We start from the raw sequence: 13,584 nt of genomic DNA on the forward strand, positions 1-13,584 counted from the left end.
TCCACTGTCTTCAACTTTTTACCCATATGCAGATGACATCCATGTGTCTGCATTAAGCTTCAGGTCTTTGGTTGTCTCATTCATTCATGTGTTCATTCATTCATTTGTGTGTTCACTCATTCACGTGTTCATTACACATATGCACATATACTGAGTGCGAGGCACTGGAAAGATACCCTTGAATAATAAGTAATTATCTTGGTTCTAAAACTTTCCCTCTAGTGGGGCAAGCAATTATATCAATGAATTATAGACAGTGTCATAGAAAATATGAAATCACTGAGGAAGTGGATCAGGGAAGACTCACCCGAGGTAGACAGTTTTTCATTACCTCATTAAATAAACATATACAGAGAGTGACAGTAGATGCTAAGGTACCATGCCAGGGGCTAAGAATATAACTTCCAGCAGGAAGGCAAATTCTCTCTCCTCACAGTGCTTGCAGAATAGCACGGCACAAGGATAAGTTAGCAAGCAACTACAATTCCACATAAGACATCGCTGGGAAAGTATGGTTGCCTTCTGTCTAAGCTGAGCCTCTAAAGATGAATAGGATTTAACAAGTAAGAAAGAAGAAAGAATGTTTGAATGCATTCAAAGTGAAATCCAAACACCTTAGTACAGTCTACAAAGCCCCACATTATATGGGTTCTGCTTATTTCTCCAACCTCTTCTCACGTACTCCACTGCTATGCTCCTGGCCCCGCTGGCTTCCCTTCTGTTCTGCAAACATGTTTCATTTCTTTCTGTCAGGTCTTAGTAGTTGCTGATCTCTCTGAATGCTCCTCTCTCAGTTCTTTCCGTGGCTATCATGAAACTATTGTTGTCTTGGATCTAAATCCATCCTGCTCTGCTCTGCCCCATGATGCTGGGGCTGGGGATCTGTAAGCCACAGTCTTGTCTTGCCAATGGACTCCATCCTCTGGTCTGCTGCCAGGGGACACCAGAGGGAGAGTGAAAGTCAGAAGGAGAGGCGATGGGACCCCCTTCTGTTTGCTTGCTGTCTCTGTCAGCGCTGTAATTTCATCTACTTTAGTAACTGCTCATGGCTTTCAATCTTCTGGCACTCCCAGAGCCAGGCTCTGCAAGGCCCTTTAATTTTCTCTTTAGGTTCTGATAACCTTGACCTCTTCTAGGGGTGATAGCTGTTTCTATGGTTATTTTTCCTGGGTTATCTCCGGATTCCCTTTTGCTTACTTAGCCTTCCAACACCTGTATTATAATCTCTGGTTTTCCTGGCTGCACCTGACTGATAGAGAACTTGGCAGCAGGATGGGTCTCAGGTATCAGGGATTCTGAGTTTGGTTATGTCTTTGGCCTTGCATACAGTGATGGGTTCTTTGATTATGGGAAATGGGATACTAGTAGTTCATGACTTGCAGTGATAGCACAATCAATTAAATTATCACCTGCATTCAATTATGAGGAAGTTACTATCAAAGGACTCAAATTCCTTAGAGGACCAAATGGCCGTATGATAGTAAAAAGGAGTATGATGTGAGATAGCTGTTTCTGAACTGTACTAGGAACTTACAGAAAGAAAACTACAAGTTGAAGCTTTAAACCTGCAGCCAAGTCATAACTAAAAACCAGAAAGCTTCTTGCAAGCCCTAAAATTAATCTCCCTGAAGATCAGACTCAAACTGAGTGGCAGACACAACAGGTAACTTCTAGCAAGGAGACGTTTATTCACATGAAGACCTATAAGTACAGTCATCCCAACATATTGCAGGCAGTCATGTGCAAATCTGGCTCCACTTCTAAAGAGTGGCACAATTTTTCTAATTTATATTAGAATAAACCTGGGGAATATGTGTGGAAATCATCTCTGAGGATGTGAGACCCAGGAAAATAAAACACAATTTTGGTTTAGGCTGGAATTCTTGGTGTCATGTGTTAATTCATACAGTTATGTCTCTTGACAGTTTCTTTGATGGACTGATTTAATAGTGGCCTATCCTCACTGAGGTTGAGATGCCGCATCTTCTGCATACTATACAGTAAGATTCGAAAAGCTTGAAGAACTGGGAATGTTAGGACAGGTTTGCCATGTATGACATGCCCACCCAGCCCTCTACCCCTACCCTCAGTACATTTCCCAAGAGTTCAGAGGACCTTCCTTTACAAAGACTCTGGGAAAGATATCAGTTAGAAGGATGCCAGCATCCTTTAAATGCCCCTCTGCTGGGCACTTGTACCCCAATGTTTATAGCAGCACTCTCAACAATAGCCAAATTATGGAAAGAGCCTAAATGTCCATCAACTGATGAATGGATAAAGAAATTGTGGTTTATATACACAATGGAATACTACGTGGCAATGAGAAAAAATGAAATATGGCCTTTTGTAGCAACATGGATGGAACTGGAGAGTGTGATGCTAAGTGAAATAAGCCATACAGAGAAAGACAGATACCATATGGTTTCACTCTTATGTGGATCCTGAGAAACTTAACAGAAACCCATGGGGGAGGGGAAGGAAAAAAAAAAAAAAAAAGAGGTTAGAGTGGGAGAGAGCCAAAGCATAAGAGACTGTTAAAAACTGAGAACAAACTGAGGGTTGATGGGGGGTGGGAGGGAGGGGAGGGTGGGTGATGGGTATTGAGGAGGGCACCTTTTGGGATGAGCACTGGGTGTTGTATGGAAACCAATTTGACAGTAAATTTCATATATTAAAAAATTAAAAAAAAAAAAAAAAAGAGTCTCATGACAGCCGGCAAAGGCAAGGAAATTAAAAGCAAAAATGAACTACTGGGACCTCATGAAGATAAAAAGCTTCTGCACAGCAAAGGAAACAACCAACAAAACTAAAAAGCAACCGACAGAAGGGGAAAAGATATTTGCAAATGACATATTGGACAAAGGGCTAGTATCCAAAATCTATAAAGAACTCACCAAACTCCACACCCGAAAAACAAATAATCCAGTGAAGAAATGGGCAGAAAACATGAATAGACACTTCTCTAAAGAAGACATCCGGATGGCCAACAGGCACATGAAAAGATGCTCAACGTCGCTCCTCATCAGGGAAATACAAATCAAAACCACACTCAGATATCACCTCACACCAGTCAGAGTGGCCAAAATGAACAAATCAGGAGACTATAGATGCTGGACAGGATGTGGAGAAACGGGAACCCTCTTGCACCGTTGGTGGGAATACAAATTGGTGCAGCCACTCTGGAAAACAGTGTGGAGGTTCCTCAGAAAATTAAAAATAGACCTACCCTATGACCCAGCAATAGCACTGCTAGGAATTTACTCAAGGGATACAGGAGTACTGATGCATAGGGGCACTTGTACCCCAATGTTTATAGCAGCACTCTCAACAATAGCCAAATTATGGAAAGAGCCTAAATGTCCATCAACTGATAAATGGATAAAGAAATTGTGGTTTATATACACAATGGAGTACTACGTGGCAATGAGAAAGAATGAAATATGGCCCTTTGTAGCAACGTGGATGGAACTGGAGAGTGTGATGCTAAGTGAAATAAGCCATACAGAGAAAGACAGATACCGTATGTTTTCACTCTTATGTGGATCCTGAGAAACTTAACAGAAACCCATGGGGGAGGGGAAGGAAAAAAAAAGAGGTTAGAGTGGGAGAGAGCCAAAGCATAAGAGACTCTTAAAAACTGAGAACAAACTGAGGGTTGATGGGGGGGGGGGGGGGGGGGATGGAGGGGAGGGTAGTGATGGGTATTGAGGAGGGCACCTTTTGGGATGAGCACTGGGTGTTGTATGGAAAACAATTTGACAATAAATTTCAAAAAAAATTTTTTTTTAATTAAAAAAAATAAAATAAAATAAATAAATAAATAGATAAATGCCCCTCTGCTAATTGGCCTCTGGAGGCTGTGAATGATGGTGCCCTGACCCTGGAGACCATCTTCTGAGAACAAACACTCTATACCAACTTGTAAAAACAATCAGAAGTGATTTGCTTTTAAATTCAGCATCCTTTCTTAATAAAAACCCTCGAGAAAGTCAGGATAGAAGGAATATACTTAAACATCATAAAAGCCATTTATGAAAAGCCCACAGCTCCTCAATGGGGAAAAACTGAGAGCTTTCCCCCTGAGATCAGGAACACGACAGGGTTGTCCACTCTCACTGCTGTTGTTTAACATAGTGTTGGAAGTTCTAGCATCAGCAATCAGACAACAAAAAGAAATCAAAGGCATCAAAGTGGGCATAGATGAAGTCAACTTTTTACTTTTTTGCAGATGGCATGATATTATACATGGAAAACCCGATAGACTCCACCAAAAATCTGTTAGAACTGATACATGAATTCAGCAAAGTTGCAGGATACAAAATCAATGTACAGAAATCAGTTGCATTCTTATACACTAACAATGAAGCAACAGAAAGACAAATAAAGAAACTGATCCCATTCACAATTGCACCAAGAAGCATAAAATACCTAGGAATAAACCTAACCAAAGATGTAAAAGATCTGTATGCTGAAAACTATAGAAAGCTTATGAAGGAAATTGAAGAAGATACAAAGAAATAGGAAAACATTCTGTGCTCATGGATTGGAAGAATAAATATTGTTAAAATGTCAATACTACCCAAAGCTAACTACACATTCAATGCAATCCCAATCAAAATTGCACCAGCATTCTTCTCGAAGCTAGAACAAGCAATCCTAAAATTTGTATGGAACCACAAAAGACCCTGAATAGCCAAAGTAATATTGAAGAAGACGACCAAAGTGGGAGGCATCACAATCCTAGACTTTAGCCTCTAGTACAAAGCTATAATCATCAAGACAGCATGGTACTGGCACAAAAACAAACACATAGACCAATGGAATAGAATAGAGACTCCAGAATTGGACCCACAAATGTATGGCCAACTAATCTTTGACAAAGCAGGGAAGAGTATCCAATGGAAAAAAGACAGTCTCTTTAACAAATGGTGCTGGGAGAACTGGACAGAATGGAAAAAAGACAGTCTCTTTAACAAATGGTGTTGGGAGAACTGGACAGAAAACATGCAGAAGAATGAAAGTAGACCATTTTTTACACCATTCACAAAAATAAACTCAAAATGGATGAAGGACCTGAATGTGAGACAGGAAGCAATTGAAACCCTAGAGGAGAAAGCAGGAAAAAAGCTCTCTGACCTCAGCCACAGAAATTTCTTAATTGACACTTCTCCAAAGGCAAGGAAATTAAAAGCAAAAGTGAACTATTGGGACCTCATGAAGATAAAAAGCTTCTGGACTGCAAAGGAAATAATCAACAAAACTAAAAGGCAACTGATGGAATGGGAAAAGATATTTGCAAATGACATATCGGATAAAGGGCTAGTATCCAAAATCTATAAAGAACTCACCAAACTCCACACCCGAAAAACAAATAATCTAGTGAAGAAATGGCAGAAGACATGAATATACACTTTTCTAAAGAAGACATCCAGATGGCCAACAGGCACATGAAAAGATGCTCAATGTCACTCCTAATCAGGGAAATACAAATCAAAACCACACCTCATGCCAGTCAGAGTGGCTAAAATGAACAAATCAGGAGACTATAGATGCTGGTGAGGATGTGGAGAAATGGGAACCCTCTTGCACTGTTGGTGGGAATGCAAACTTGAGCAGCCTCTCTGGAGAACAGTGTGAAGATTCCTCAAAAAATTAAAAATAGATCTATCCTATGACCCAGCAATAGCACTGCTAGGAATTTACCCAAGGGATACAGGAGTGCTGATGCATAGGGGCACTTGTACCCCAATGTTTACAGCAGCACCTTCAACAATAGCCAAATTATGGAAAGAGCCAAAATGTCCATCAACTGGCAAATGGATAAAGAAGACGTGGTTTGTATATACAATGGAATACTACTTGGCAATGAGAAAGAATGAAATATGGCCATTTGTAGCAACGTGTATGGAACTGGAGAGTGTTATGCTAAGTGAAATAAGTCAGGCAGAAAAAGACAGATATATATGTTTTCACTCCTACGTGGATCGTGAGAAACTCAACAGAAGACCGGGGGGAGGGAAAGGGGGAGAAAAAGTTACAGAGAGGGAAGGAGGCAACCCATAAGAGACCCTTAAATACTGAGAACAAACTAAAGGTTGGTGGGGGGTGGGGGAGAGGGGAAAGTGGGTGATGGGCATTGAGGAGGGCACCTGTTGGGATGAGCACTGGGTGTTGTATGGAAACCAAGTTGACAATAAATTACATACAGAAAAAAAACTTAAAAAAAAAAGAAGTGATTTGCTTTTACCCAGCAGAAACAACAGAGTACATCTCTATGTAATCTCTTCCACTATTGGTCATCATCTACTTGGCAGAGATATTGCTCATCTTGGGATCCAATAGAACATCATACTGAACCACTACTTTGATGACATCACAACTGGATCTAATGTGCAGAAAGTAGCAAGTAACTTAGATGTCTTAATTAGATGTATCTATTAGACCACCCATTGGCAAACTATAGACTACTGGCCACTATTGTAAAGTTTTGCTGAAACACACCTGCTCTCATTTCTTTATGTATTATCTGTTGCTGCTGTCTTGGTGAGACGTCAGAGTTGAGTGACAGAAACTGCATGGTCCTCAAAACCTAAAATATTTAGTACCTTGCCCTTTACAGAGAAAAGTTTGCAGAGACCTGTCCTGGAGTCAAGGGTGGAGAGGGATAGCAGTTGAGGATAGAGAAGAAAGCTAGAGTCATTCCATAAAGTGATTGGCTGTTAAACAAGAGAAAATAAAACTTCATCCTCAAAACCATGAGGAATTAATAAAGAATTCTGACCATAGGAGTGTTATTTTCAGGTTTACTTTTTAGGAAGATCATTTGTCATGGAACTCCTCAACCGTAGAATGCCCACACAAGTCAGACATTTCTAAAGCAAAATAGGATCATGCCTGACTGATTGAATTGAATAAACAAATGAATGAATTCTGAAGAGTGAAGGCAACTTGAAGCAGGTTATTTTACAGATGTTCCAGTTTCTCAAATCACAGAGTCAAAATCTTTACTGAGCTACTATGTCTTAGCTTGCACTACATTAGGGACCTGGGATAAAAGTGAATAAAACATGCCCTGAATCCATGAGAAGTTCCCAGCCTAAAGGGCAGAGAGATGAGTAAATAATTAGACAATGACATTTCCCTGCATTAAATAAGACTAAATCAAAGTTTTAATAGTGATTGTTTCTGGGTGAGGAAAATTATAAGTGGTTCTTATTCTTTTTTTTTCATGCTTACTATTTCATTAATTTTAAGGCTTATTATCCCCCACATTTGAATATTTCTGAAGTTAGATGCATTTTACAATGAATGCTGTTTTAGAGTCAACGAAACAGATGAAATACTGTCATGGCAGTGTTTCTCCCTCGCTCCAAGTATAGGCTGTCGTGTGAAGTTATAATCCAGCACAAGACATTTTTCAGGAAATCAGATCCAGAGTTAATTCCAAATAAACTCAGAGAATACAGCTGACCCTTGAACAACACGATTTGAACTACATGAATTCATGTACTCGTGGATTTTTTTTTATAAATACAGTATAGTACTGCAAATTTATTTTCTCTTCCTTCTGATTTTCCTAAAACCATTTTCTTGTCTCTAGCTTATTTTGTTGTAAGAATATAGTATAGAATACATATAATCTACAAAACATGTGTTCATTGACTGTTTACCAGTAAGGCTTCTGGTCAACTGCAGGCTACCAGTGGTTAAGTTTTTGGAGCCTCAAAAGTTAAACGTGGGTTTTTGACTGTGTGAGGGGCAGTCAGCACTCCTCATCCCCACGTTGGTCAAGGGTCAACTGTACAGTTTTTTTATGGAATAGAGAATAAAATCTCATTATAGAATTTGACATTTTTTGCATGGCAACGTGCTGTGAAATGATCTTGTATTCACCACTATTGAGCAAATATATCAGCAGGAGAGATTCATCTGCCCTAGCAGGGGTACCCTTTCTCCAGGGAATAGGGGAGGGGCGCCCCCGGGGGTAAATCTTTTCTCCTTAACAATAGAACTCTTGTTGGTGGTACCAAAGCTGTAGCAGTTTTAATATCTTAGTTAAAACCTGGTAGTTGTTTTTCCCTTTTAATACATGAAAAAACTCCTGTTAGTACTAGTGTGAGTCATACATCATAAACATGCAGGGCTCGAAGTCCCATGGGTTTCGAAGGCCAAACAACACTGTAGGCTTACAATTTTAAAAACATATGTTAAGCTTTCTAGTATTAAGTAACGCTATACTATTTTTTAAAAATACATACTAAAAAGTAAACCATTCATAAATTCCAATGTGATGCCAGTTATGTTAAAATCTTGACTACGTCATCTAGTTTTTATGCATAATTCTTTTTCATTGTTTTAAACCAACAAGCAAAGATAAAAAACAAAAACCAAAAAACAAAAACAACAAAAGGTTGAGGGAAAATACATTCAAAGGCACTTGCTTAACAAATCTGGCCTCATTAAAAACACTGAGATTAACAGTACGCCAAAAATGGTCTCCACAACACGTCAAGGTGCCTGAGACTCATGAAGATGCTAATGTGGTATTTCAAACATCCATCAATGCAAAGCCAGAAAAACAAAAATTTTGCATCTAAATTCTCCATCCAGCAAACCATAACCTTTGGCATAACGAAGTCTTCAATTCAGTTTAAGTAACAGGTTTATTCTAAAAGAAAATAACACCAACAGTAGGCAACCTGACAGTAAAAAGTGGAATGCATATTTATGATAATCAGTTTTAGTTGATACATGTAAAAATTTGAGAGAAATGTTTTTCTCTCTCTTCTTACATTGAAGCAAGAGATTCCTTAGCAGTGTCCATTACCAAAACTAAAATTAGTAAGGTAAAGTAAGGTCAAGAAGAGGAAGCATTTTATATATTTTAATAATTGCTGATGAGTAATGACTCCTAATGATTGCATGGATTCACATCGGTGACATGTTCAGCATATGTCTGTGAACTTTGGGAAGTAGTTTTTGTGTTGCTCAGGGCCCTATGTTGCTCAATTTACACCAGAGAGCATTCTTTTTTTTTTTTTTTTCAACGTTTTTTATTTATTTTTGGGACAGAGAGAGACAGAGCATGAACGGGGGAGGGGCAGAGAGAGAGGGACACACAGAATCGGAAACAGGCTCCAGGCTCCGAGCCATCAGCCCAGAGCCTGACGCGGGGCTCGAACTCACGGACCGCGAGATCGTGACCTGGCTGAAGTCGGACGCTTAACCGACTGCGCCACCCAGGCGCCCCCAGAGAGCATTCTAAGAGAACTTTATTGAACTATTGTGAAACACAACGCTTATGTATATTTTCCATTGTTTCTATCACCCTTAAGACCATACTGCCAAAAATGTGCTAAATAAATTCTATAAGTACAAGTTGGGAGGAAGAATTGGTACCACACTCCAGCCCTGTGTCCTTGAGCTTAGTAAGAGTAATTCTGTGATCATACTGCCCCATTCTGGTCAAAAGAGAGAAAATTAGGTTAGTCTTTGAAAAGAAAGTTTTTGCAGCATCATATACAGATTTATGCAAAATGCATTTCATTAAAAGATGATGTTTTCCCAAGGGGCAAAGCATCTAAAATGGTATACAATGTAGTTTAAAAGCTCAAGGAAGTCTATCTTTTACCCCTTGGATGAACAATTTGGGAAGAAAATGCTACTGTTAATACTAATATTACCATGGACATATCTATTACAATTTTTGTTAAAAAAATTATACTGATGGGGCGCCTGGGTGGCTCCGTTGGTTGAGCGTCCAACTTCAGCTCAGGTCATGATCTCACGGTTTTCGAGTTCAAGCCCCCGTCTCAGGCTCTGTCCTGAAAGCTAGGAGCCTGCTTCAGATTCTGTGTCTCCCTCTCTCTCTGCCCCTCCCTCGCTTGCACTCGGTCTCTATCTCTCTCAAAAATAAACATTAAAAAAAATTTTTTTTTAATTATACGGATTATGTAATGCCACTTGCTATATACAAAGGTGAACTTAAAAAGGTTGGCTCATTCATGGATTGAAAGAATTAATATTGTTCAAATATCAATACTTTCCAAAGCAATCCACAGATTCAATGCAACTCCTATCAAAAGTCCAAAGGCATATTTCATAGAAGTAGAACAAATCATTCTAAAATTTGTATGGAACCACAAAAGATCCCAAATGACTAAAGCAATCGTGAGAAAGAACAAAGCTGGAGGTGTCATGCCCCCCGATTTCCTACGACAAAGCAACGGTAATCAAAACAGTATGGGACTGGCACAGAAACAGACACAGAGATCAGTGGAACAGAATCAAGAGCCCTGAAACAAACCCACACAATACATGGACAATTAAGTTATGAAAAAGAAGCTAAGAATATACAATGGGGAAAGAGCAGTTTCTTAAATAAATGGTGTTGAGAAAACTAGTCAGTTACATACAAAAAAATGAAACTGGGCCACTATCTTACACCAAATACAAAAATTAACTCAAAATGAATTAAACACTTGAATGTAAAACCTAAAACCATAACATTCCTAGAAGAAAACACAGGTGGTAAACTTTGTGACATAAGTCCTAGTGATGTTCTTGTGGATCAGATTCCAAAGTCAAGGGAAAGAAGAGCAAAAATTAACAAATGAGAATACATCAAACTAAAAAGCTTCTGCATATAAAGGAAACCATCATCAAAACAAAAAAACATCCTCCTGAATAGGAGAAGATATTTGCAAATCATGCATTTGATAGGGGTTAATATCCAAAATATATAAAGAACTCAAACTCAACAACAAAAAACAAACAACATGATTTTTTAAAGTGCAGAGGATCTGAATAAACGTTTTTCCAAAGAAGACACGTAGGTGGCCAACAGCCACATAAAAAGATGTTCAACATAACTAATTATTAGGGCAATGCAAATCAAAACTACAATGATATGTCATGTCATATCTGTTAGAATGGCTATTATCAAAAAATAACAAGTGTTGGATAGGATGTGGAGAAAAGAAAATACTCACACACTGTTGGTGGGAATATAAATTGGTGCAGCCACTATGGAAAACACCATCATGGAGAGTCCTCAAAAAATTAAAAATAGAACTACTGCATGATCCAGCTATTCCACTACTGGGTATTTATCCAAAGAAAATGAAAATGTTAATTTCAAAATACACTTGTACCCTTATGTTCACTAAAGCATTATTTAAAATAGCCAAGATATGTAAGCAACCTAAATGTCCACCAATGGATGAATGTATTAAAAAATGTGATACACACACACACACACACACACACACACACACACTACTCAGTCATAAAAAAGAATTAAATCTTGCCATTTGTAACAACATGGTTGGACCTTTGGACATTGAGGATATTATACTAAGTGAAATAAGTCAGAAGGAGAAGGTCTGATACCCTATGATTCAGTCCCATGTGGAATCTAAAAACAAAAGGAACAAAATGAAGTGAAGAGAAACTCATAGATACAGAGAATAGACTGGTGGTCACCAGAGGGGAAGGCGGTTGGGGATGGGTGAAAGGGGTAAAAAAATGTCAATTGTAGAGTGACAGATGGTAACTAGATTTGCGGGAGTAACCACTTTGTAGCGTATACAGATGTCCAATTATAATGTATGTCTGAATCTTCTATAATAAAAATATATATATGCAAAAGGTAAAAAGATGAGCTTATCAAGCAATTTGCATGAACTCAGATGGAGAAAATTGGCATATGCTTTCAATGGCAAACACTTCACTGTAATTTTCAGCATTATTTTTTTAAAATATAAACAACATTATTAAAATTACTGAATCTTACATAGAAAAAGTCACAGTGATATTGAAAAGCAATTCTAAGACATTTACAAATTACTAGCTACAGTCAATTCATTCACTTCCAAGTCATTTGTCTGGACATAGTGGCTGACATTAATAAGAGTACTAACAGTAATGACATAAGTTAACATTCATTGACCACTTATTGTGCCAGTCACTGGTCTTATCTCTTTACATGTAATAATGAATTCATACTCATAACAGAACTACAAATTAGGCACTATCATTATCCCCATTTTCCAGATAAGCAAACAGAGCAACAGATAGAATTAGCTACTTGTTCAAAGTTACACAGCTGAAGTAAAGGGTAGTTCTAGGATTCAAACCCAAGCATCCTCTCTCTTCCATTGTGCTATATATAGAGGAAATACAGAACCATTTACCTTCTTGTATGCAATGTATCTAACCATTACACTCTGGAAGTGTGATACTTTGTCTATACTTTTTCAGTTTATTATCAAGATCAAATCAGTAAGTTGCATACAAATTAATTAGGTATGTATCATTCTACCATAAATAATATAAATCAATACAAACAAAAGCCATATTGAAGCAAACATTATCTTTATGTGTGTATATGTTTTTATGTGTATGCTAATTAAAGACGTATTAGAAGTTTGAGATAAGTAGCAACTGTCTTCATTTTTCTGAGCCATAACTAGTTTAAATTATGTGAGTTTTTGTTTTTGGCATTAATTGCCAAGTTTCTATACTTTTAAATTACCTGAATCTCTGTCCATAGCTTCAACCCTTATGACAAACTCCCCTGGATTTTGGTTTTCTTTAACTGAAGCTTCATACAAGTTCTGCTGAAATACTGGTGCCTCATCATTTACATCAAGAACAGTAATTGTCAAAGTCTGGGATGAAGAAAGCACGGGTATGCCATCATCCAGGGCCAGAAGGGTCAGAATGTGCTGGGTTTTTATTTCATAATCCAAAGGACAAGTTGTTGTTAGTAAGCCTGATTTGAAAGAGGAGAAGAGAAACATTAGAAACATTTTTTTAAAGAAGTCATGGTTACTCCACCTTTGTCTAAATTACCTAACTTGCTAAAAATTCAGACGTTTTCTTTGTTCAAGAATAAATCTTATTGGGGTGCCTGGGTGACTCAGTCAGTTAAGCATCTGACTGTTGAGACTCTTGATGTCAGCTCAGGACATGATCTCATGGTTCATGGGATCGAGCCCCGCATTGGGCTCTCACAGAGGCTGCTTAGGATTCTCCCTCTCTCTCTGCCTCTCTCTCTCAAACTAAATAAATAAACTTTTTAAAAAAATAAATCTTATTAAACCGACGTTGAGTTTATACATTACCAAAAATAAAAAATATATATATTGCCAAAAAATAAAAATGATTCTTTTGACTAAAAGACCAAGAACATTCTAGTTTAAATTATAAAATGAATGAGAATTCAGAAATAATCTATCATATATCATTATCTATGGAGATGATTACATCAAAATTATTTACTTATCCAACTTTTACTTTCATTTAAAAAATCTAGGTTAGAGGTGCCTGGCTAGCTCAGTCGATAGAGCACATGGCTCTTGATCTCAGGGTTGTGAGTTCAAGCACCGCACTGGGCAGGGAGCCTACTTAAAATAATAAAACAAGGGTGCCTGGGTGGCTCAGTTGGTTGAGCATCTGACTCTTGATTTCAGCTCAGGTCATGATCTCAGGGTCATGGGGTCAAGTCCTGCATTGGGCTCTGTACTGAACATAGAGCCTGCTTGGGATTCTCTCTCTCTGTCTCTCTGTCTCTCTCCCTTC

General features: G+C 38.2%; 1 protein-coding gene across 1 annotated transcript in view; it reads right to left on the reverse strand.

Annotated features, from left to right (window-relative positions):
- Positions 1 to 13,584, reverse strand: part of DCHS2 (dachsous cadherin-related 2) — a 252,231-nt gene that overhangs the window by 69,027 nt on the left and 169,620 nt on the right. Inside the window, exon 10 of the mRNA XM_078445674.2 lies at positions 12,536 to 12,775. Coding sequence (XP_078301800.2) covers positions 12,536 to 12,775 — 240 coding nt within the window. The remainder of the gene's footprint in view (positions 1 to 12,535; positions 12,776 to 13,584) is intronic.

The sequence above is a fragment of the Panthera onca genome, chromosome B1 (genome assembly GCF_046562875.1).
Source record: "Panthera onca isolate mPanOnc1 chromosome B1, mPanOnc1 haplotype 2, whole genome shotgun sequence".
Classification (NCBI taxonomy): domain Eukaryota; kingdom Metazoa; phylum Chordata; class Mammalia; order Carnivora; family Felidae; genus Panthera; species Panthera onca.